The sequence below is a fragment of the Catharus ustulatus genome, chromosome 1, assembly GCF_009819885.2.
Source record: "Catharus ustulatus isolate bCatUst1 chromosome 1, bCatUst1.pri.v2, whole genome shotgun sequence".
Taxonomy (NCBI): Eukaryota; Metazoa; Chordata; class Aves; order Passeriformes; family Turdidae; genus Catharus; species Catharus ustulatus.
This window is the reverse complement of record NC_046221.1, coordinates 112,414,408-112,439,227: the sequence shown is the minus strand read 5'-3', so window position 1 is coordinate 112,439,227 and position 24,820 is coordinate 112,414,408. Positions and strand designations below refer to the sequence as shown.

Below are 24,820 nucleotides of genomic sequence, written 5' to 3'. Positions count from 1 at the left end.
TCCCACCAGGGAGTGTGCATCTGTGTTTCTCCCTTCCAGCCTAAGAAACAGTATTATTTACTCTCATATTAACTAAAAATACTCATATTGGTTTCTCCTAAGATTGTGATTCTTACTTCTCTACATAAATATATATAAATAAACGTGCACTAAATATATATTGATAAATATATACATCTATACACACACGCACATACACATATATATATTTATTCCTTCCCTCCCCTTTCCTTCTCTTCTCACAGTCTGAGCAGTCCCAGAGAGGACAGTAACTTTCCATCACAAATGCTTTTCCTGTGACTGTTTTTGTTTTCTAAGCTTGCCATATGAAAATAGACATAATATTTTCATTTTGGTTGTCTGTAAATAAATAGAAATTTGACTTCCAGAATGTGTTCCTAGAGCAAATCAAGTTGTTCTAAGATTACTGCCTTTCTACATAATACTTACAATTTATGTGCAGATAAATTAATTTAAAAGTGCTGTGATGATGAACTGAAATCTCTGTTACACAGTGGTTAATTGCAACAGTTTCAGTTTTGGTTGGTATTTGCTCCATTAGTTATTCATACCGCAAACAAATATGCTAACAGCTTTTTGTTATATTCTCTTGGAGACGTGATTAAAACCAAATTTTAGCCTTCACAGATCCAAGCCTGTGTCTGGAGCCATGCACGTGTCAAAACAAGGAGACAAAGGGCTGTAGGAAACCCTCTTCCTCCCCTGCCTGTCCTAATCCAGCTGGTAAAGTCTGGTGGACAGATTTCAGCTGCCAGCAGGGCTTCTCTGGGGACTGCATCCTCCTCCTCAGCATAATGGCAGGAGATTGCTTTCCCTGAGGATTTTTCATGGAAACAGTCTATACTTTTAACATTAGCTCACATGGTGGAAAGCAGCAGTGCCCCAAGCTGGCACTATGGTTGTCAGGGAGAAAAGTACCTCTCTACAACTGAACATTGCACCTGCTGAGCTCCTCCTGGGACCTCCAGGTGGGTCACAAGTCACTGTGGTACTCTCAGCTTCTGCTGGCTGGCCTGCCCCCTCTCCTTGGCTTCAAATTGTTGCTGGATTACAGCTCATCCCCTCTGCTTGAGGGACCTAAAGCGAGCCCTAGGAGGGACTTCACATCACCTCACAGTTGGATTTTTTCTGCTATGAGCAAGCATCACCAAGTCAGGCCCACAGCACAGAGGGCTCAACACAATTGGAAAGGAAAATAGGGAAATAGTTCCTTTAATGCACAGCACAGAGTCCTGCTATTGACTTAGCTTTAGCTCACTCGAAGTTGCACAAGCATTTGTCAGGATGGCAGGATGCTGATGAACCTTGGTGTTGGGGCACATGAGATGGCAGAGTCCCTTGGAGACATTTTGTTCACTTCCACTGAGATATTTGCTCATTTCACATGGGAACAAGCCTCCCTCCTCCACGGAGGTGAGAGCAAGCTGTATACTCAGATGATGGTCCAGTGAATAACCACTGGTACAAGAAATCTCTGAACTTCAGGAAGCTGGGATGCTCTGCTGCAGGAAGAACAGCTTGCTAAACTTTACCTGTGTTCTTTTTCTAGACTCTTTCTTCGAGTCACGGCAGGTTTAGAAGAGCTGCTCTTCCTACTGCTACCTTTAAACATATGGACCAAACCTTGAAGCTGCCTTCCATTCTTAAAATTTCAACCCAGGTGAAAGGGGAGGTTTGTCAGGGTCTGTCTCTGGATGAGGAAGACTGTCCCTGCAGCTTGCAGGGATGCTCAGTGCACTGGTGTGGAACAGATCATGCCGGACCATTTTGTATTTGGGTCACCGTATTGACTGCTTACTTTGACCTGTGTGATTCACTGTCTGTCTCCCTGGCACGTATTTTAGAAATCCCTGCTCCAGAAGTATTTACCTGCTGAGGGAGCAGACTGAATACTAGGTGGAGGCTAGAGAGATCCTAGTTCCTTTTCTTACAGTGTGCACAGTCAGAGGCTGTGGTGTGTGGACCCTGGCTGCATGTCAGGTACTCATCAAAGATGCTCTAACACCCACCTCCTCAACTGGATAGAGGAGATAAAATGTAACAAAATATATGGAAAAGCTCATGGGTCAACTAATATGTGGGGGGATTTTTGTTTGGCTGATTTGGTGGATTTTTTTGTTTGTTTGCTATTTATTGCCTCTTTCATGGAAAACATTAGAAATCAGGAATTAATGCTTCTTTTATTTTTTTTTAACCTAAGGCAGCAATTGAAGCCTCCAGCACAGAACCACGTCACAGCCCCAGGTGTGCATGCATGTCCTTTTAAGGGACTGCCCTGTATCAATGCACGGCTTAAAAAAGGTTAATTTTAAGGGAAAGTACGAGTGTGGACCAACTACTCACACTTAGCAATGCTTGCAGAAGAGAAACTGCCTCACTTGGGACCAAAAGGCAGACAAGGAGATAAGGCTGACCTGCTTCCACTGTGTCATTTGTTATCCTGGTGGGAGGACACAAGGCATCCCCTGTACAATTTCCTGTCTCTGCTCAGTTGGGCAGTGGGTCAGGTGTTCAAGCAGCGTCACAGCCAACCCAGCCTGTCATCCTAGCAGGTACTGAGGTGACATTTCTGCTTGATGCCACAATGCAGGAGTCTGAAAGGGAATTTTAAAGGATTTGAAAGCTTTCCATTACTCTACTTTCAGGGTTTTACTGGGCTTATTCATGGCTTTGATGCTTGGAGCAAACAGATGCTTGTGTAGAATTAGGTCAGAATTCCCAGACCTGTAGGAAATACTTTCTGCTGTATTTTGCACTGTTTAGCACCTATGCAAACTGTCCCTGTGAGAATCCCGAGCTGTTCCCCTGTCCAGGACACTTCTTGTTCATGCTGAGAGCTCTCTAGGAGCGTAAGCAGTCAGAGACCATCTGCACATGGGCTGGAGAAACTTATGTAAATATTGCTACTTTGGGGCTGGTATTTAGAAGGTGCTGGGCTAAATGATTTATTAGTGTGCTCAGTGCTGATGCTGAGAGGGTTCTTCTCAGTTGGCTTTTATCACTGACACCTCCTTATGGGGTCTCACTTACTGGAAAATTCCTGGTAACTGGATAGTGGGAGGGACCTGCAGCCTCAGGTCATGTATCTTATGATCTTGTGCTGGAAGCTGTGCAATCCCTCACAGCATGAGAGAATGAAACCCACAGGCACGGCCATCCTGGAGGCATGGCCTTGAATTAGTTAAATTTGATGGGAGAAGCTGCAACCTCTACAGTAATGGCAGCTAAAAGTTTCTCCCTCCATAGTTTGTTTCTCTAATTTTTGCATGGTGGCTGTGCAGCAGTCAGAAATTACTTCTCCCTGTACAGGTCCTTGAGCAGCCATCAGCAGAGACTGGGTGGACCCCATGTATCTGTAAGCCTCCCCTGTATAAGAAAAAAATTCTTCCTTTAGAAACCCCAATAGTCTAAAACTCAGTAAATATCAGATGTTAGGCCACTTATTCATTCCTGCTGCCTTCAGTAGAGCAGAGACCTGGACATGGGATTGGAGATTGCTAGATTCTCAGCCCAGCAGGTAAAAATAGTCTGTAGGCAGGTTGAGTATTAATTCCAGATTGGCACGCACACAAACCCTGTATACATGTGGACACACACTACAACCCAGTGTTGTTTAAGCCCAGCTGGTAGCTCAGCTGTTCACTCACTCCTACCTGGTGGGTGTTCAGTCACCTCCAGGAAAGCCAGATTCCATCACACCTGATGGTGACTTGGGAAGACAAACTCCACCACTCTGAACATCCCTCCCTTCCTCCTTCTTCCCCCAGCTCTACATGCTGAGCATGATGCCGTATGGTTTGGAATGCACCCTTGGTCAGCTGGGGTCGGCTGACCCCTCCCAATTCCTTGCGCACTCCCAGCCTCCTGCCTGCTGGGGTGCACTGAGGAGCACAGAAGGCCTTGACTCTCTAAGTGCTGCTCAGCCAGAACAAAAACATCCCTGTGTTTTCAACACTCTTCCCAACACAAATCCAAAACACAGCCCTGCACCAGCTACACTGAAAAACCAAGTCTATCCCAGTCAGAACCAGCACACCTAGGAAACACAGCACTTGCACAAGCAGCATAAAAGTTTTAGTCCTGTCCCCCTCTGTGTCTGATCCACACGAAGGCCTGTGTGTTGGAAATGCATACAGACACACTATGTGGGCAGGAAATGTCCTCACATGGCCAATCTATCCAGTACCTACTGGCACCTGGGGGGCACACGAGCCCCCAGAGGGTTCCAGCCCCACTCACTTGCAGGGACAAACACACACACACACATAAACACACACACACACACATACACACACATATACACACATACACACACACACACACACACACACACACACACACACAAACACACACACAAACAGATACATAAACATACACACACACACACACACACACGCAGACAGGTCTCACAGTGAACCCCAGACCTCACACTCTCCACTATGCTTGGCCTGGATCATGATATAACCAGCTCCTCCAGCTGTTTTGCAGGAAGGGATGGAAAAATATCTGGCCCAGGCTATTTCTGCTTTGATATCTGTCTCCCAAATCACCTACTCCATTTGCCTGCCAGCAACAGCAGGGAGCTTCTGCGCAGGGATGTAGCTGGACACAGTTTAATGAGCAGACAGGACAGATGGCAGCAATGAGCTGCAGGGCATGGCCAGACAAGGATACTGACTGGTCTCTTGTATCCCTTAACTCTCACCTACTCATTATTTTCCAAACCACCATGACTCCTCCCTTTTGCCACTTCTGATTCTTCCCCATAACACCCTCTACGTTTTTTGCATCCCAAGACATTGTTCCCTTGCGCCCCATAATGTGCCAAACCCCTCAGGTGAGCCTCTCCTGTTGTCCCACCCCAATGGATGTCACCCTTGGCCCATAGGGCTAAGGGTTCCCCGGGACAGTCCTGCAAAGGGCAGGGAGGGATCATGTCCCCAGTGAGGTTATCAGAGTCTCCCTACCTTTTGTCACGTAACAACACTAAGTCTGGCATATGGAAGCCTTTTTGCCCTCTCAGGTTACTTTGAAAGCTTTGCTTAAGTAAAAGCAGAAGTTTATACAATTTTTGGATTTTAAGGGCTGCAGCTTTGTTGATACAACTGTGAGCTTGATGGTGAGATCAGGACCCCCAAAAGCAGTGCAGCAATGAAAATAGGAAAGGGGAATGGTCTGAAAACACAACCAAAATACCTAATTGCACGCACATACGTAGTAAAAGAGGAAGATCTCAGAAGTGCTGGCAGTAGGCCAGGAAAATACTGGAATTTCACATGTTGAAAATTCATCAAACCTCCTTGATATAAAGTTACATGCAGGCCACTTCTGAGCAATAAATGAATCTGTATTATCCCAAAGCCTTAAAAAACTGAATAGATTAGAGAGTGGGAGCTTGGAAATCCTCCTTGAAAAATTCTTCCCTTCAGCTTCAGCCATGGCCAAGAAATAGTATGTCTTTAATGTTTTTGAATTTTTTTAGCTTTCAAAAAGAGGAGAGATGTGCAGAGCAGCAGATATTCTGCTTGAGGACTGCAGAGACAGCAGCCACACACATAATCACATTATTTTATTTTTCTACACTCTCTCCTTGATATTTTTCCATTTGCATGATTTATTCTTGGTTACTGTATAGCATAAATTTATACAAAAGATGTAGTTCTCTTTGTCTGAGTGCTAAAAACATGCCAAAAGAGGCAATAGGATTTTAAATACAGTAAGCCAATCTGATTCAACAGCCACCAGTTGCATGATGGCACAAGGAAAGCTACCAGAGTAGGCTAATACAGATGGGTGAGTTTTAAAAGTGACAGGATCTGACCAAAATTATCTAGGAGCTTCCTAAAGTTAACATGCTTCTTTGAGAAAATGGAATATTTTCACACAAAACTCCTTCCACATGAGTTGCCCTCTGCCAGTGCCCCAATCTAAATCTGACCTTTCTGCCATGGGATATGAATTACAGCCTTTCTGCTTTCTGATTGCTGAATCCACCATGTTTTAGAGCATCTTGAGAATCTTGCCCTTTGAAATAAGATCCCCTTTTCAAAACACTTTGTGTTAGACTGAACTGAAAGCCTGAATCCAGAACTGTGGGAGAGATGAGGAATGGTGAGGGACATTTCACTACCAGGAATGCAGGCCCTTGATGACCCTTGGCAGGCAAACATCAGTTTTCTTCCTGGAAATTGATGTACAGTAATTTCACGATTATAAGCCGCACCATTTTGACTAAAATTTTGGTCTGTACCCAAAGTGCGGCTTATAATTAGGTGCGGCTTATATATGGACAAAGAATGAAAAATTGCTGTTTTAGTTTGGAGGACAGGTGTCTGCTGAGAAAGGCAGGAGCTTCTCTTTGAAATGGAAAATGTAAACCCCCTCCCTTCAAATTATTATAATTTTGAAATCAAGGAGCTTTCAGGCAAAAATATGGGAATTAGGAATAACGGTTCTTTTCTAGGGAAATTAAAATAGAAACACAGTACTACAAAGAAACAAACTCCAAACCCTGACAAAGTCAGAGTACAACCTGACACCCCGTCAGGCAGGGTGTTGGTAGCAGTCCCATTAAATGGTGGCTGCATCCTCCTGCAGTGACAGATGTGATTCAGTTGAAGCAGTGCTCCTGCAGAAGGTGCAGTTTCTCTCCGGAGGTCCAGTGGTGATGTGGAGAAATCCGGTTTTCCTCTGGAGTTCAGTGGAGAAAGGGCTACCTTAGTGTCCCAAAATCTCTGTTTTTATTTTGGTAAGAAATGTTGGGCTCTTCCCCCTGGCTGGAGCAACTTCCAATGGGATGGAGTAATTTTATCAGTCCCACAGTGGGACTCAATGGCCATTAGCAGAAAATGACTCGCTGGAGGAAGGATGGGTTGTGAAAAGATAAAGAACAATGCCCCACCTGGTTTCAATGGATGGCCCATTAGCAGCATATCTGCCGTTGAGATAAGGATCACTGCCCCCACCCTCAACAGATGGTGATAGAATAGATACCTTTTATCACACTCTGTATTGTAACGTGTGGCTTATAATCAGGTACGGTTTAGGTATGGACAAAGAATGAAAAGTTGCCGACACCCAGAAGTGTGGCTTATACTCAGTGCGGCTTATAATCGTGAAATTACTGTACATCTAGAACTTGGAAGACCTGAGCAAAATAAAGGAGGGCACTGTCTCTAGGTAGCAAATTAGAGTGGCCGAAAGAAGGAAAGTTTGGTTTTGGGAGTCTCCTGTGAGTCTCACAAGTGCATATTGCACTTCCTTCTAGGATGACTTAGTGTGTACTACAGCTCATGGGCGTCTTTGTTGGATGTAGAAGAGCTGTCATGGGTTTTGGGGACATGGGTGAGAGCCCTTAGAATAGGTCATGTCTAAAGACCCATTTGGAATAATAATTTGTGGTCTCTCTGGGTAACAAATGCCTTAAATCTTACTGTTTTTATTCTCATGTCCTTCCCAGGTCAATCCTAGGATAAGCAGATTCTGCAGAAGTTTTCTTCTGAGAAAGCCCATGAGAGCTATTTTTATATATACTGAGTTGGAAATTGTTGACATCGCAAAGGGAAATACATTTTAATAGCAATTGTTTCAGTGCCAGTTCGCATTTGCTTTAACATAAATGCCTTTTTATAAATGAACCCAGTTCTGTGAGAAGATCATACATGCAGTAACTTCAGAGAACTGGCAACTACCAGTCTCCATAGCATATTCCTGTCTTCTAAAAGGAATATTGATCCCATTTAATGACTTGTGAAATAAGTCATATATTTCCATATGTATTTCCACAATACTATAGCAGAACAATTGTCATGGCCATTTAATGTCTTGACAAAATTTTCACAAAAGCGTCTTTTGCTTATCAGCAAGGTGAAGAAAAGCCTTAACAAAGCCTTGGTGAGTGGTGTTGTAGAGGAGTTTTACCAGTAAGTGCCACTTATCCCCAGCCTCCTTGGCTCAATGCTCTGTTAATCACAGCAGAAGATGGAGCAGATGAGACATAAATGCAATTCCTTTCTTGGGAATGCATAATACTTTTCCAGGATTGCTAAGAAAATATTCTCTGTCAATACTCAAAAGCTGAGGAATAAAAAGGGTTTTCTGACACCCCACCTAAACAGTTAACTCTTCCAACATAAGTTTGAGAAGAAGAGAATTTCCAAAGATTTCATGTTCTTCTCTATTTTTCCAACCAAAAAAGAAGTAGAGAGAAGTATGGTTAAAAAAAATATTCTTTTCAACTTTTTACATTTCTTTTTTTCCTTGCCTAAGTGTCAAATTATTAGGATTAAACTTCAAAAGTCCCATTGGTGTCTCTGAATGGTTTGCCAAGCATTTAATGATCTATTAGCAATTAATAGAGTGTGCTTGGCAGGCTAGCAAGCTGCAAAGTATTCATTTCATATCCAGCAAGCAAAACACTTTAGAAACACATATAAAGAGCACAGTGATTTCAGAGAGGGTTGTCGTGATGAGTTTGAGTTTCTTGCCTGCTTCAATTAATTTGACAGTAATGATATAAGTTAAATTGCTAGGTCAGAGTGAAATATTTCAAGAAATCTAATATTTCAAACCCAATTATTTTCGATTCCATTTAATGGAAAATTTTGCCATTTTGTTCCAAAGTAGAAGACTACTACAATTTGGGATGCAGGATATTTCCATGGAATAGAAATAAAAAATTAGATTTTCTGACTTGCAGCTATTAGCATCTTGGTTCTAATTATATTCATCCTTACATTTGTGTGAGAGAGTACCTGCCTTTTAATAAACTGGCTTAACTAAAATAAATTTTGAATTAAAATAATTGCCTCTTCTGGTACACCTGTTCAACATTAAAAGAGTATCAACTCATTATCTGATACATATTATCCAAGATAATGTTAGCTTTTTTTCATTTTATGCTTCTTTTCAATTGCAGTTTAAATTCCCAAGCTTTCTGAAATGATGAGTCATTAGGAATGTAATTTCAGAGACTGTATTTAATCTCTTTATCTTTTCCCACAACTGATTTACCCAAGGGCACAAGGAAAGCACACAAAACATATTCCTAAAGGCCCCTAAATTGTTATTTCTTTCTTATCTAGCTTTATTTTATTCTCACTTTATTTAAAACTGTTCTAAAAAGACTCATAGAGTTGGCAATTTTGACTGTGAGGGAATTGAGCAGCTTTTATCACCATATGGGTTTGAGCTGATGACTACAGCTGAATTTTGTCTCCTCTGCTTCTTGTTTCATGTGTGTCTGATCCACAGCAGTGTCTCCTGCCTATTCCTACTGTCTTTGGAATACAGGCATATAAAAGTTGTCCTTTGTATCACTAGATTTTTTTCTTAAAGCATTCTCCACATGAAATTGTTGTCTTAAGTAGGAACCATGCCAAGTAAGGTATTAAGTAACTGAAAAAACTGAAAATAAATTCATTCAAAACAGTTCTTAAAGTTAGTGACTATCAAAAATGAAAAAAAAAAAAAAACAAACCAAAAATGTAACTGGTCTCTACTTTGAAGTTTAAGTTCCAGATAGACCACTCAGAAATAGGAAAAGGAGGAAAAGCGAGATCTGTATTTCCAAATTGTTGTAAATATTATATTTATTCTGAAGTACCTGAAATGTATGAATGTGCATCATCACCGCATGTGTGTAATATCTTTGTAGATATTGAAAGAAATGGTGTGGACATGAAACTCTCCCTGCAACTATTTCTGGTGATATTTTCCTCACTTTTCTTGTCTGAATATGTCATGTATGTCATCAGTTTGTACTGAAAATTTTGTTGGTGCATTGCTTAGTTCCAAGTGTAGCCACTTACCAGTGTAGAAAGTATGTACCAAGGGTTACCATTCTGATTTGGTAACATGTTCTAGTTTGAAGATGCCTTCCCAATAAATACACACTTTTAGCTTAAATCAGCTTTCCCATATGTAAAACCATTTCTCCCATGTTTACCTTAAGCTCCAACTAATTTTCCTAGTGAGATGCTAAACAGGAGCCTTGGCTATAAGTGAGTCTGATAAGCCTTGTTCATGGCTGCAGCTGGAAAGCAGACAAAAACCATGCAAGGACGAGCGACCTTCAAATGTCCTTCTCAAAGTTCCTGCTGGGCAGGGTTATCTCCTACCATTGCCAAGACATTGTGGGAGACAAACCTCGCTGCCCTTGACTGCAAGCTTTCTTCACAATGAACATGATACAGTAACTTCTTCCAGACCACAGAAGTCCATGTGGCTCTACTGTGATGATGCTTGTACCTCAGGCACTGTGCCCAGGATGCCAAATGTCTAGCCACATATGTATCCTAAAAAATATTCTAAAGAGGAGAAGTAGCTTTTAAAAGAGTGGAGTGAGACAGAAGACAACTACAATTCAGAAAAAAAATCTCATATTGATCACTGAGGGAAGATTTATGCATATTTAGAGGAATCATTATTTTGAACTTGATGATCAAAATGAATGGTGTATTTTTATAGCACATCCTTGTTCTAAGATGCAACACCCCAACTTGTGCTGTCACTTTGTAATCTTAAAATAATTCACAGAGGACAATGCTGTTTTTATCATCTAAAGCACATATTTTTTTTACATTATATGATATACAGGAATATAGATTGCAATGCACAGACTAAAGAAGCAAAATGAATTCTGAGGAAAACACTCAACATTTCAGGTTTTATTGAAAGAAGCTAAGCCTAAAGTAAGCAGGGTCCATCTTCCAATGAGGTAAACCTTGGACTTATTTCTGCAGTGTCTTGTTCCCTTTCCTTCATAGTTAGGTGTTCATACCTGTACACTGAGAACACTCCTGGAAAATTTATGCTCTCTGCAGGAACACAACAAAGACAGACTACGCTGAGAACCAGCAGTCTTTTTACACTAAGAAACACATGGGACAAAGGAAGTGTCCCTTTCTTCTTCCAAATGCTTCACAACTGGTTTAATTGAACACAGCAAACCTCTTCCCTTGAGGATCAGGGCTGATGTTTATTATTTCTAAAAACAAGAGTCCACCGATACCCCATGATGTACCACCAACAAGAACCTCATCACTCCCTTCTGCTCTCTCCTCTGTTCTTCCCTGGCCTATGATTTTTCTGCTCTTGTATTCTTTTTTTCTTTTGACAGGAGTTTCTAATTGTCAGCAAACAGACATAGTTTTCCTTCCGCTTCATTAGAGACAAGGCATTCATCCTTTCTGCATGAGAAAGGCAAAGTTCAAAAGCACAACTAATTAAAAGCAACTAGCAACCAAGCTGGCCTCATAGGCAGCACAGGAAACAGCTTGCCTATGGACATTTTACCAACAATTTGACTTCTGTGCTCCAAGGAGTCTAAAAAAACATTTTTTTTTGATCAAAGGCTTCCTTCTCAGGGTGAGATTGTTTGCAGGATGGACAGATAACAGTTCGGAAGTGCTAAAGCCGTGACTTCGCCATCTTTATGTTTTTGGGAATGACTAAGCCACCAGCTTGAAGTTGTACAATTGTTGGGTCCACACCAGTGTCTGAATGTCACAGGCTGGAATATATACTAAGAATCACTAGGAATGTGCAGTACTCCAGCAGGCCATAAGCTCAGCTGGAGCCCAAGAGGTTTACCTTGATCTGAGTTCAGAAGTCCATTCCAGTTTTCAAACCACTCCATGTCAAATGGATGAGCCCTTAGATATTACTGTTTCTTTGGGGGTACTTACTACGTGAATATCAAGTCTTCAAGCTCTTTCAGTCATGATTAATACTGTATCAGTATTCAGTTACATAACTGGAAGATGCAAAAATCCTAGCATCAATTACTAAGTTTTCCCTTATCTCACAAAATGAGAAGAGGCAGCATGAATCCTAAGAGACAGTCACAGACAAGGACCAGAAAATACAAGACAGCTGTGGCTATCCTGGCTGCTCTGCCACGTGGTGGATACATGACCCAATAGGCACTGCTGTGCAGATTCTCATTTGGATGCTCATACTTCAATATAACTGAAGAAATTTCTCCCACTCTCTCAATTTCTGAGTCATGCCTTCAGGTAAGAAGCCATGGAATATTTAGCTTACAAACATTGGTTTTAGTCCTGATCTTCTCCAAAGACAGAGACCTACTTCAGCTTATGGTTTTTATCTGATTTTTTTTCCACTGCCAACAGACATGAAAAACCCCACAAATCTCAAAGAACACAGTCCACTCCTCTTAATAGCACAGCTGACTGCAATTACAATGTCTGGCCATGCCACGAAGAGGACAAAGATAGCCAGTATGTATAAATGTAACAATATTTAAAGTGATTTTTTTAGTAGACTTTCCTTGCTGGCTCTGATTGGTTCCCTTTTTATCTTCCATTCCTTCTGAGCAAAAGATAAGTGTGCTAAAAATGCAGGTAAGTCATAATTAGAATCTTCTGCAAATAGAAATATTCAAATTTTTTAAATGCATAAATTTCAATAATCTTTGTACACAAAGGTTGCGTAGACATCTGGTATTTCTTTTTTTCTTATTTTTGGAGAAAACATGTTTCTTGATTTTTATAATTGATCTCTTGCTTTTCAAGATGAAGCAAAATAGTTTTTCTAGCATTTGAAGTGCTACAAAGAGATCTACAATTTAAAAACCAATTTAAATCTTACAGAAGTGGCCAACTATCAAAGGGTAAGAAAGAGTAATTCTTGCACTTTTTTAAGCTCAAAAGCAGTTCCTTACTGTCCTCTAGTGGAGCAGTAACATCCTCATAGGCACTATCTACTCCTTTCTTTTTGTAACTAAACCTGCTGCCCTTGGAGAGCAATCCTTGCTATTTCCGCACATCATGACTTTATAAGCATCAATCACATCCCTTCTTGTGTGTGAAGGGGTTCTACTCTGCAATTTTCCCCCTCTTTTGTATCCCAGCTCCACTTGCTCAGTGAATAATTTAACTTCTCCCTCCACCCTTTCTTGAACACAAATAGACTGAATAAAATGGTACTTAGCAGGATCTCACTGTAATGTCTTAGGTACCTTTAAACAGGCACCCTCTAGGACAGAACTTCTTTTACACCGTGACAAGGTGGTTGTACTGTGAGCTGTCAGATAAATCATACTTTGACACCTTCAAAGTATCTAAAAGGCCATCAGAATAGCAGCTGTAAAAAGTGTCATCTTTTCCCATTGTATTCATCAAGATCTGAAAATCTTGTTCATTATACTCCTATCAATTATCCCAGTTCCCAGACTCCATAAAACTCCTCAGGCTGCAGCACCACTGATCTCCTTGGAGTCTTTCTTAAACCCTCAAGGCAGAATTGTTCCTTTGTTCTCCCTAACCACCACAGCTGGTTTGAGCCTCATGTTCCATGCTAGAATGAGAGATTTGGCAGTTTCTTCCAATCCATGGGAGCAGGCTCCAATTCTGTCCGCTTGCCAACACCCACATCATTAACCTTTTCTGCCATCTCAGCTCCCAACTGTTTTGCCCACCCACCCTGCACAGAAAGGTTCCCAGGCACTTCTATAATGAACCCTGCTGTAAAAATCCCATCTTTTCTTGTCATCTTATCTTTAAATGTTCCCATTATTGTTTGATCTTTTATTTTACCTTTCACTTTTACTGATAAATAAGAACTATCAGAACAAACTTTACTTCAGAAACTTTCTCAAACAGCCTACTTCATAGCAAAATTTATGTTTGATAAGTTGTAATACGCTTCCCCTTTCCTTTTGGTGGATGTAACTTCTGTGTAAAGGCTCTCTCTAGTTTAAAAGCAGTTTCCTACCCTACTCTTCTCATTTAAAACTTTTTAATGGATAAATATTTATTCAGAGCATGTAAGAGTTGTTCTAAAACAATTTTCAAGATACCTGCAAGAATTCCACTTTTTGGCAGCATCTGCTAATTTTTTTTTTAATAAAAAAATCAAAATTCAGGAAACCAGATTTACCTTGGCACGGGTTCTTTGACTGCTCCAAGAAATGATTTTACAGTGTTGTAAACATTTATTGTCAGCATGTATTAGTATACATGGGAATGACTAAAGACTTCCATTGTTATTTGGCTTTATGCCTTTGGTATTCCTTAGCATATATACCTCTGTGAAATGCTGAAGTAAGTAAACCAACTAACCAGGTAGGATGGGGACAATGCCTACTGTTCTACCTTCCACTTTTCTGCAAGGCCTGTAATTTCAACCTAAAAGGATTTTGTGTCACTTAGTGTTACAATTAAATTGATCACATTACTTTTAGTTTCCTTCTTGGGTCTATGCTACAACCTCTCCACCAGCAGAACCTGCCACCATTCCTATATAAATACAGCTGAATTCAAATTGCCCTATCCTCCAAGTTTATAAACATATTTTTGTACCCATACATAAGGTACAAGAACAGAAATTACAGATACATTTATATATATGAATATATACAGATAAACCCCCAAATGTATCTGTACTTTCTATTACTTTATTTTTACATAAGGCATTTCAGTAGTTGCTTGCTTTATGATCTCCTTTTAAAAGAGTTCTCACTGGTTGAACCCAACTCTGATTATAGCTTCATTATTCCTAAAGATCTTATGGTGATCCTTGGCTTGCCTACCTATGTAGGTATTCTGCTTCTGTGACACTGTATTATCTTACTTACTGGGAAATATATCCTCAGCGAAAAAAGATTAATTTAAAATATCTCTGGAGAATCCTTTGTAATCTAGATGATGACTATTGCTGTCCACTAGAACTCTGGGCACAGCTGTCACCCAAATTTAGAAATAACAATGCTTATCTCTATCAATAAATGAGACACATATAAGCAAAGAGATTTCAAGGAAAAAATAAATATTGGATATTCTAATGTAAACACTGAGAAAAACATGGTGCTATACATGTAGCACCAGAATTTAAGAAAGACACTTGGACTTCCTGGTTTTCACACCTCCAAACTATGAACCATAGATACATTTCATATTTAATACAGCTTTATTCCAAACAGATATAACCATTATTGTAACATGAGAAAAGAAATACAAGAAAATCCAGAGCAAAATAAAAGCACCCTAGAAAATTGTCATTTCTGTTCCCATTGACAGACATTTACTCTTGCAAGAACAACTGATTTCAATGACTTCAAAGCAGTTACTCACTGACACAAAGTTTACACAGGAATTGTTGGAATTTCAGCTGCTAGCCTTAAAGAAAAAAAAAAAAAGTAGAAGACTTGTCTGACAGGTGCAAAACCAAATACAAAATGTATTAACACAATATGAAACAAACATACATTAAATAGTTTTGTTTCCTGGTACATCAGACTTGCAAATGAATTTTATAAAATTTACATATTCAATTAAACAATGTATCTATCATTGTGGAAAACACAGTTCTTTATTTCAAGTTTATATTAACTATAAATATCTACGGACAGGAAAGATGCACCTCAGGCTGGCAATCCTTACTTCCCCATCCTTTATGTCTTCTGCTCTTTGCCTTTTGGAGAAAACATTACAGTATAAGGTTGACGCCTTTTTGGACGTTGACAGGGAGCAAGATCCTCTTTAATGTAGCCTTAAAAAGAATAAACTTGAGGTAAGAAACATAATATAAAACCAGGCATAACTTTAGTTTTAATGTGTGTTTAATGTGTGTTTAACCTCAAAAAATAACTTGCAAATTATTTTTGGGGGCAATTGGTTCTGACTTCACATAAAAGTTCTGAGGTCCCAGTGTGCAAATATAATTCATTAAAATACATAATTCTTTCTAGTAGGTAAGGGCACAGTAATGCAATAGAGACAGTTGACAATGAAGAACAGAATGGAAACTATTAATAGGTCATCCATTCAAAACAAAACTGCACTTTTCATTTTCTTTCCACCAAGGATTTTACTCAAGAGTAACAAAGTATGCAAGAATCGCTAATTTGATTCACTAATAAAAATCACTTTTGAAAATGTAAATCCTGTCATACAGAGGAAACTTCAGGCACACGTGTTTTATAGGTTTAAACAGTACCTCCCTCTGTTTTAAGAGGACCCAGATTTATTCAAGACTGAAAAAAGCCAAACATGAGCCTATGGATCAAACACACCTTGAAAGCTCTCTGATAAGAACAGTGTACAGAAAATTTCTGTAACATGCTCAACTTAGCTAACACTGACAGTGAACAGACATTTTATACAAGTCAGTTTCAGCACCTGGCTTTTGTCAATTCCTTACCGTTTTTCAGCAATAACATCCACCAAAATAAGAGTAGTAGATTTCTACTTTACAGTTGGAAAATTCTGTCTGTGTAACTCGGTTATTTAAAAAAAAAAACAACCCAAAACAACACAGATGGTTCAAGATACCAGTAAGGAGTAAAAAATATCTGTGTTGTACCCCACTACTTTGGAGTGCCAAAAGCAATTGCTCATCATTGGAACTCTTTCTCGTGCTTTAGTTCTCTTGCTGCACTGCTATAAAATATTTTCTTTTCCATGGGAGGGTTGATCTAAAGTCTGCCTCTGATATGCTGTTGAGGACCATTAACAACTAAACAGTTCTTCCAGCAGAACAAGGAGACAGCTAAGAAGCTAATTTTTAATGAGGCAGCAAGCAGATTCCAAATGGGTAGTAACAAGTTATATGGTCCATAAAAATCAGAGCTCCCTATCCTGAAATATTAAAGATGATACTGCAACACTATCACACAACACACATACACAACTCTGGCTCCATTTTCCTATGCCTGACCTGACACTGTTAAAAGAACAGATAAGAGCAAAGATTACTTGTGCATTAGCTGTGAAACATTAGAGATATAAGTAACTTAGAGAGTTCCTATAGGGCTCCTCAGCACTTCTGAAGAATTGTACATAGAGTACACTACAAACTCACCATGTTTCAACATAATTTGTAAAAATTCACTTTTACACCAGGCTCTAAGATTTTGAAAAAAATATTTAGAAAGAACAAACTTCTATGTGAAGTTGAGTTAAAAAAAAAAACCAAAACCAAACACTACATCTTTTCATTGTCACTAAGAAGCATGTATGTATGAAAAAATGATTATCTACACCTTATCTACAATATTTCCATTATCACCTGGTATTATGAAGCTCTAAAAACACTAACAAAGAACATCAATAGTGCTGCCTGTGTGTCTTAAGCAAGTACAGTCTCTTTAAAAAGTGCTTTTCAAGGGTTTTTTTGCACAAACCTCTTTCCACACAGGTTTGGGTGGAAGGAAATCCAACCTCCCAGAAATTTTCAGGAGTATTTGGAGGGATGTAGCGAAACCTGTGTCTTGAGCAGGAAGCTAGTTTCTTCTCTCTCTCTTCTTCTGGAATGTCTGCATAATACTGAATGTAAGGGGGGAAAAATAATCCCAGTTAACAAATTCATACATAATAGAACGACTGCTTTACATAATTGACATTATCAATCACAGTGTTTATTAACACAGTTATCTAAAAACAATGGTGAGGACAGCCAGAGTAGAGATTCATTATCCAAGTGACAAACACCTGGCAATTATCCTAAAAGCATACTGAATTTACAGACTAAGTATAACTTCCTCATGGCAAATTTGTTAACCTTCTATCTTTTAACATACCGTAAGTAACAAGGTTTAGGCATGTGTACAATTACTTATGTCAACAGTTTACATACTGATTTTACAAAGCTAAGCAGCACAGGTGTTGAAAGCTTTTGAAATAACTTTTTTCATTTTTTAAGTGTCAGCTTGCTTTTACAAATAAAATAAAAAAAGGAATCCCCCCCACTACAAACCCCATGCTGCAGAATTACTTCTAGTATCTAAATTTACAGTAGTAACTGCAAACTTAAGTAAAATCCTTCCTACTTACTTACCCTCAAATTAGAAGTAAATAAAGCTAGTTTAAGTAGCTGACTGACACTAAGACTCCAGAAATTATCTGCCAGCCAAGCATTCTCTATAGTAAATTTGCTATACTTTTTCACCCGTCAGCTGTTCTGGGGGTGCAATGAGAAAAGTATATACAGTAATTTCACGAATACAAGCCGCACCAATTTGACCAAAATTTTGGTGGAAACCCGGAAGTGCGGCTAATATTCCGGGGCGGCTAATCTATTAACAAAATTCTAAAAGCTGCCAACACGGAAGTGAGAGCCCGCGGCAGCCCCAAGCCAAGCTGGAGCCCGGCCGGCCCCGGCAGAGGTGGGAAAGCCTGGCAGAGGCGGGGCCAGCAGTGTCGGGGGCGGGCGGCTGAACCTGAGCCAGCAGGGCGGGGCAGGGGGGGCGGCAGAGCATGAGCCAGCAGGGCGGGGGAGCCCGGGAGAACTGGGGATAGCAGTGCAGGGGAGCATGGCAGAAGCAGGAAGGCCGGCGGGTGGGGCTGCCTGGCAGCGGGGGAAGCCCAGCATAATCGGGGCCAGCAGCGTGGGGGAGCCCGGCGGTGCGGGGGCCTGCAGTGCCGGCCAGGGCGAGGAAACGCGGCGGCGGTGCAGACGGGAGGGGGCGGCCGGCGAGCCTGGTGGCGGCGGCGGCAGCCCTGCCGGCGGGGCGAGCGAAAGCGGCGCTCGCGAAAGCGCCGCCCGGTGAGCGAAAGCGCCGCCGCTCGCGAAAGCGCCGCTGCTCGCCGCGAAAGCGCCGCTCGCGAAAGCGCCGCCGCTCGCGAAAGCGCCGCCGCGAGCCGCGAAAGCGCCGCTCGCGAAAGCGCCGCCGCGAGCCGCGAAAGCGCCGCCGCGAGCCGGGAAAGCGCCGCTCGCGAAAGCGCCGCCGCGAGCCGGGAAAGCGCCGCTCGCGAAAGCGCCGCCGCGAGCCGCGAAAGCGCCGCGGGGCGGGCGCGGCGCGGGGCGGGCGCGGCGCTCGCGAGGCGCGGCGCGGGGCGAGCGAAAGCGGCAGCGGGGCGGACGGCGAGCCCGGCGGCGGCAGCCCTGCCAGCCGGGCGAGCGAACGCGGCAGCGGGGCGGTGCTGACGGGAGAGGGGGGCCAGCGAGCCCGGCGGCGGCGGCAGCACCACCCGGCCAGCCCTGCCGAGCCGTGGCGCTGAGCTGGGCTACCCGGACCCGTCGGCAACCATGAGCGGGCCGAGCCTGCCTGGCCCCGCCCCGAGCCAGTAAAGCCCGCTATGCCGCGATCCTCTTACTAATTGGCCAATTTGTGAAAGCTGCGCACGGATTCTCGCGACGAACGAAAGTGCGGCTAATATTCGGGGTGCGGCTTATCTATTGACAAAGACAGCAACATTGTCGAGGCACCGGGGGTGCGGCTTATAATCCGTGCGGCTTGTATTCGTGAAACTACTGTACTCTCTCCAGATCTTTTTGCTGGGTGCTCTCCTGAGCAGCATCATAGAAAGTTAGGGTATACTTTTTCCATGCAGTTTTCTACTGCTTTAAATTGCAATTTTAATTATATCTCCTAAAAATACAAATCTGGACCTTAGAGCACACAGAGGGTCAAAATATTTTCAAAGCGAATGGATCGTTTGATTCAAGTGGTAAGTCAACAGTCACAGCCACACAAGAAACCTGACCCTTGTGAAAATGGTAAAACAATTCTACTGAAATTCCAGTGCAATTCAAAAAGAGAAATTAAAGTTTGTAACTCATTCAATCAGATGGAAAGTGACCTAGACTGAAGAAATCAGGAAAAGAACAGGATACCTCTGTCAAGAGAGATTATTTCATGCTCCCGGCTCCTGACAGGTTTTCAGAAAACCTACTTAGAATTATAAAGTATGCTCATTCAATTTTTACTGACAAAAGTCAAGAACAAGGTGCTAAGTCAACAAAATTAAGTATAAGAATTCTACAATGCCTGTGTAAGACAAATATTGCTGAGCTTGATTTACGGATAATTAGCAGTGCTCCTTATTTTGGCCTGTAAATAGCCTGTAATTTTAGAAATTCATCTACTAAAAGTTGGTAGTGTGTTGCATTTCTTTATATTTCAAAAATTATGATTAGTAAGGAATATTTACAGATTCAATGATAAAAAATACAGTACCGTTTAGTAGGAATAGAAAATAAGAACAATCAAAAAAATCAAGATAAGCATTCTTTAAAAATCAATTAGAAAAAACTTTTCTTCTTTGGCTTGTTTAGAAATCTATTAGGGTTGACATAATTAGAGTTATGTATGTCAGCTGAACAGCAATAAGAACTCTAGGCTGTTTTCTAGATTGATCTCACTGTCCAGAGCATTTTTAATTCACAAAAAACATTCGAGCGAGGCTTTTCCATTTGTGAAGATACTGTAATCTCATCCTGTCTTCCCGGTAAAAGAATTGTTTATAGAACTCTACAGTTTGCAGTTTCAGAAAGGGAAAAACACCAAAAACATTCCTCCCATTAGTTGAGCAAAAACTTACATAATAATTCCTGTAATCTAAATGCATGCAAAAACATCTGAGTGATTCTCCTACTCACCTGAGTGTAGCTACACTTAATAACCACACGAATAAATGTTACTTTTACAAGCTACCAGTAACTTCTGCCTACAATCTCTCACTGATAGCATCACAAGGTCATAAAAAACCAAAACAAGACTTCTTATCAAAAGTTCTATACTGTAAAGTGAATGAGATGCTTCCACAAAGCTTTAAGATAAGCACTTAAAAAGCATTTTAAGAGCAGCCTGCTGTGGCATGTGCAGAAGTTAAATCTCAGGTCTTCTCAGAGTGACCGCACTCACACCACTTGCAGTACAGGGCCAGAATCAATTTACTGATCTCTACCCACTCCCTAAATATTCCCTTAGACTTTGGCAGCTTTTCAAACCCATATTGTTAATCAGCAAGCCAAGAATTTCTAAAGCATCATTTATGCTTTATCCAATACTCCCTTCTTCCACAGGCATTTCATGCAAAGCTAGGTTTATTACTGTGCAATGACACAGCCAAGTGTTCCACATGTTCCAAGACATTAATCTTGAATGCTGTAGGCTTAGAAAAAAAAGCCAAAACCAACAATAAACCCAAACTTTCCTAGTATTTAATGTAGAAACCTACTGTTACAAAACTGGAGCTGTGAATGTTTCCAGACACCATAGTTATCACTCCAACTTGACAGAAAGTAACAAGAACTGGATTTGCAGAAGGAAGACTTGCAGCTTACAGAAACAGGAAATTAAAATGCTTAACACATGGCTCTGGAACCATGAAACAGACTGAACGTTGGGGGTTGTTGTTTTCTTTCAAACTATTTAAATCAAACACATTTTTTAAAATGGTGTTGACTGTAAAAAATAAGAATTTGTATTTAGTGAGTTTTACCATAACTATTTTTCAGAAAATATCTTCATTAAAAACATACTCTAATAAATTTCTTCAGCTAAGTAAATGGGACTTGACTATAAAGTCAAGAATAGCAGGAGAATCTCTGAAAAATCTTGGTTCTATATATATGTGGAAATTAAATTGAAAGATTTCAGAAAATCCACCATTGTTCAGTCATTAATCCACACTACTACTGAGTCACCATTTATTAGATCATAAAGTCTATTAATGGCCAAATAAAATATGTTCTTATTACACACTTAATTATGTCAATATTTTATCTCTATACCAAGTACCGGAAAGCAGCTTAGTAAATAGAAAGGGAGGAAAAAAATGTGTCATGTGAAATCTGAAATTTCCTACTTTTTAACACGTATTTTAAACAAGTAACTTTAAACATTTTTGCATGCATTTGCATAAATATACACAGTTTTGCCTATGTTAGTGCAATTATCTGGAAAAATTAACCCAGAAAAAAAAGAAAAAAATCAACCATACCAAAATGAGAGCTGTCTACCTACATAAAGGTACAACAGGACTTACTTATTCCAGCACCCGTAGAGCTCAGTAGAGCCTTTGATCTAAAGTTTGGAAAGTCTGGAAACCTTTGACCAGCTAATGTAGTTTTATTAACAGTAATCTTACTGGAACCATGATGTAAGAAGCTCTTCTATCATACAGATACACACAAAAAAACAAACCCAAGACTTTCCATGCTATATACAGCTACCACACTAAAAACAAACCACCTGCAAACTTGGTTATCCAGCTTTGGTAAACACACACTTCCCAGCTACTGCAGGTAATGATGATGATGCAACCAGATTAATAATTAAAACCAGCACTTCAGCACTTAGATACTGTCTTGAGTTAGGAGAATGGAAGACTGACAAATTTTAAAGCACTACTTACTATTTCACATTCCTTACAAGTATGGCCAAGCAATTTTCTTCTTTCTTCTTTTTTTCGAATAACCTCAATATGAGGAAAATCTAACACAGTATTCTTTCTGAAAAACAAAAATGTTTTCACATAACAGTACTTTTATTTCTTCTACATGACTGGAAATTTCCATTTTTTTTGGAACATAATGATGGACAGTCAAATAAGAAAATAATTCAGAAAATGTCTAAACCCAAATCATACTGCTTTTCATAGCTGAATTGGGCAATTTTTATAAGTAAAACAGTTTTTAAATGTAATATGAACTTTTGCATAACCAGAGATATGTGCTTCATTATTATGGCTTTTCATGGTGTAAAAGTAATTACTATATAGAAATAATTCAAATATAGATCTTCTATAGAATATTTATTTTTGTCCAAGACAGAGTTGTGCTTGCAACGATTTCCATGAGAGGAACATATGTTGGGGTTCAATATCAGTAGGTTATTTTCAATTTAACTGCTCTCAAAACAGTAAACAAGTTTTCCTCTACAAAGAAAACATGCACTGAGGTAAAATATAAAGTAACAGAAGGGCTTGGTATCATTACAAAATGAATATTCAGACTTCCAATTATGATTATACTGGCAGGCAACAGAGGAGGCACTAAGAGGTGCAATTGTTGAACACCATTTATTGCTCAGAGAGCAAGGGGCAAAAATATCAGAGAAGGAAAGGTTCTCATTTGTACAAGTAGGCTACAGGTTCTTGGCTTATGAATTCAGGCATGACCACATGCCTGTAAGAAACCACATGGATTGCAAAACACTGCGTTCACTAAAATTATAAAAAGCAGAAGAGGCAAACCCTTCTCTTCAGCATGTAAATGTAATAGGTATCTCAACATTTTTTTCCCTACCCCAGTTTTTATCTAAAGTCTTTTATATAATGTAGTAGATGATCTACCTCTGCATCTTCAACTGCTAGTCTGTTACACACAAACACATTTATTTTATGACGGATCAAGTTCCCTATAGGGAAGATACAAAGAGCCTTAAAATGCTCATACAGAACAAACTAAATTACCTCTCATCACTTTTGAAATAAGGCTCCACAAAAGCCTTCTGCTTGGCTTTATCTTGTTTATCCTCATGTTCTGTAAACACATGTAAAACAAAATATAAGGTTAACAGATTGTCTGCAGAAATTATTAACCAACTGTCAGGAAATATAAAAATGGCATGTACATCTCAGTCTGAGACAACAGTTTCAAATAGATACTAAAAATAATACAGAATTGATAGAACCAGCAATCAAAAAGTATGACTCGAGCAGAAGGAAAACAGCAGTGAGACAAGCAAAAAGGGAAAAGAACATCAAAGGAAAGGCTGCTTAAAATACAAAATACTGTAAAGTCTTCACTAGAACCCAGAATAGTGAGAAGAAAGGAAGTAAATTAACTGTAGCCAAAACCTGGTGTTTTAAGAGTCACTGTGGTATTCTGCTGCTGTGCCAACTTCTACTACACATTCCACATTTGTGTCGTGATAAATGAACTACCAAAAAAATTTTCATATTGCTTTATGTTATGTCCTTACAATAATCAACTTTATCATAAATTTATGCAAAAAGAACTGGTGGCTAATTTGCCATATTTGTTCCTAAAGAACAGGGTCTGATTTCAAATCAACTCTTGTAGTTCAAGTAAGTTAATAAAGACAAAATGAAAAAATATCCCACTCTTCAGTTTCTTGCTCGCTGCTGTTATTCCCTTATCCTGCTCTTCATCATGAAGAGTTTCTTTTTCATCACATGCAGAATGACTGTCTTCCGGTAGGCAGGATTCATATTCTTCGTGGGTCGTCCGATCAAACATATCTGTTATTTCTCCTCCTGTTATTAAAAGCACAAATCAGTGCTTTTAATGATTTTAGTTAAGAAATTGCATTTTGACTAAATGGGTATCAAAAGAATTTACAATCACTTACTGCTCCAGTACCAATTAACTCAAAATCAGCTATACCTTTATTTTTGCTGCAACTTCTCTGCCAGTCTTTCAAATGTGGCCAATGTACGTTTATTTTTCAGATATCTTGGATCCTATTTGTAAAATTTTATTAACTGCTAAATCACTGTGAGGTACCTTTAACACTTAAGGATTGTGAAATATTTGTTCTTGGAATTATGGACTTACCCAAGGAGAAGGAAACACTTTTTGTGGGTAGGAAATAGTCACTGCCCTGCAGCCATGATTCACCACATACCATATGGTAAAAGTGATACAAACACGTTTGGATTTATTTTAAACATACTAGTTCTATTTATATATCATTGAAAACAAAACTAGTCTTCTTATACAAAGTCTGACCTGATTACATAGAAAACTTTCAAAGTTGTTCACTGCAGGTGAGATCAGAACTGTTATATGGTTAAGTATTCTACCTTTTAAGCACTGTAAAGGAACAGCTACTGGCGCTCTCAGCACAAATCCTGTCACTTTTTTAACCTGTGTTTACAAAAACCAACCTCAAAACCCACCACCAATTCTTTAGGAAACAGACTGATCTGTGTAACCTATAAAAATACATCACCACTCTTTTACTGCAAACTATTTTCTACTATCTAGCCATACAAAATAAAAAGTGCTCTTTTATTCTTTTCCTCCTTCTTGAAACACCAACCAACCAAAAAAAAAACCTCCAACAAACCCTCAAAACCCCACC

The 24,820-nt window shown here is 40.0% G+C and overlaps 1 protein-coding gene across 3 annotated transcripts in view; it reads right to left on the bottom strand.

The window, feature by feature from the left end:
- Window positions 1-14,832: 14,832 nt before the first annotated feature.
- The window catches only part of RBBP8 (RB binding protein 8, endonuclease), a 36,016-nt gene continuing 26,028 nt past the window's right edge, over window positions 14,833-24,820 (bottom strand). For 2 of the 3 annotated variants that reach the window (XM_033069959.2, XM_033069951.2), the window contains exons 15-19: window positions 23,838-23,990; window positions 23,184-23,253; window positions 22,125-22,221; window positions 17,168-17,309; window positions 14,834-15,534 (exon numbers count right to left, since the gene is read on the bottom strand). In XM_033069959.2, coding sequence (XP_032925850.1) covers window positions 15,437-15,534; window positions 17,168-17,309; window positions 22,125-22,221; window positions 23,184-23,253; window positions 23,838-23,990 — 560 coding nt within the window. In that variant the 3' untranslated portion in view covers window positions 14,834-15,436. Of the gene's footprint in view, window positions 15,535-17,167; window positions 17,310-22,124; window positions 22,222-23,183; window positions 23,254-23,837; window positions 23,991-24,820 lie in introns of all 3 variants that reach the window. The other variant, XM_033069967.2, reaches the window with a different exon arrangement.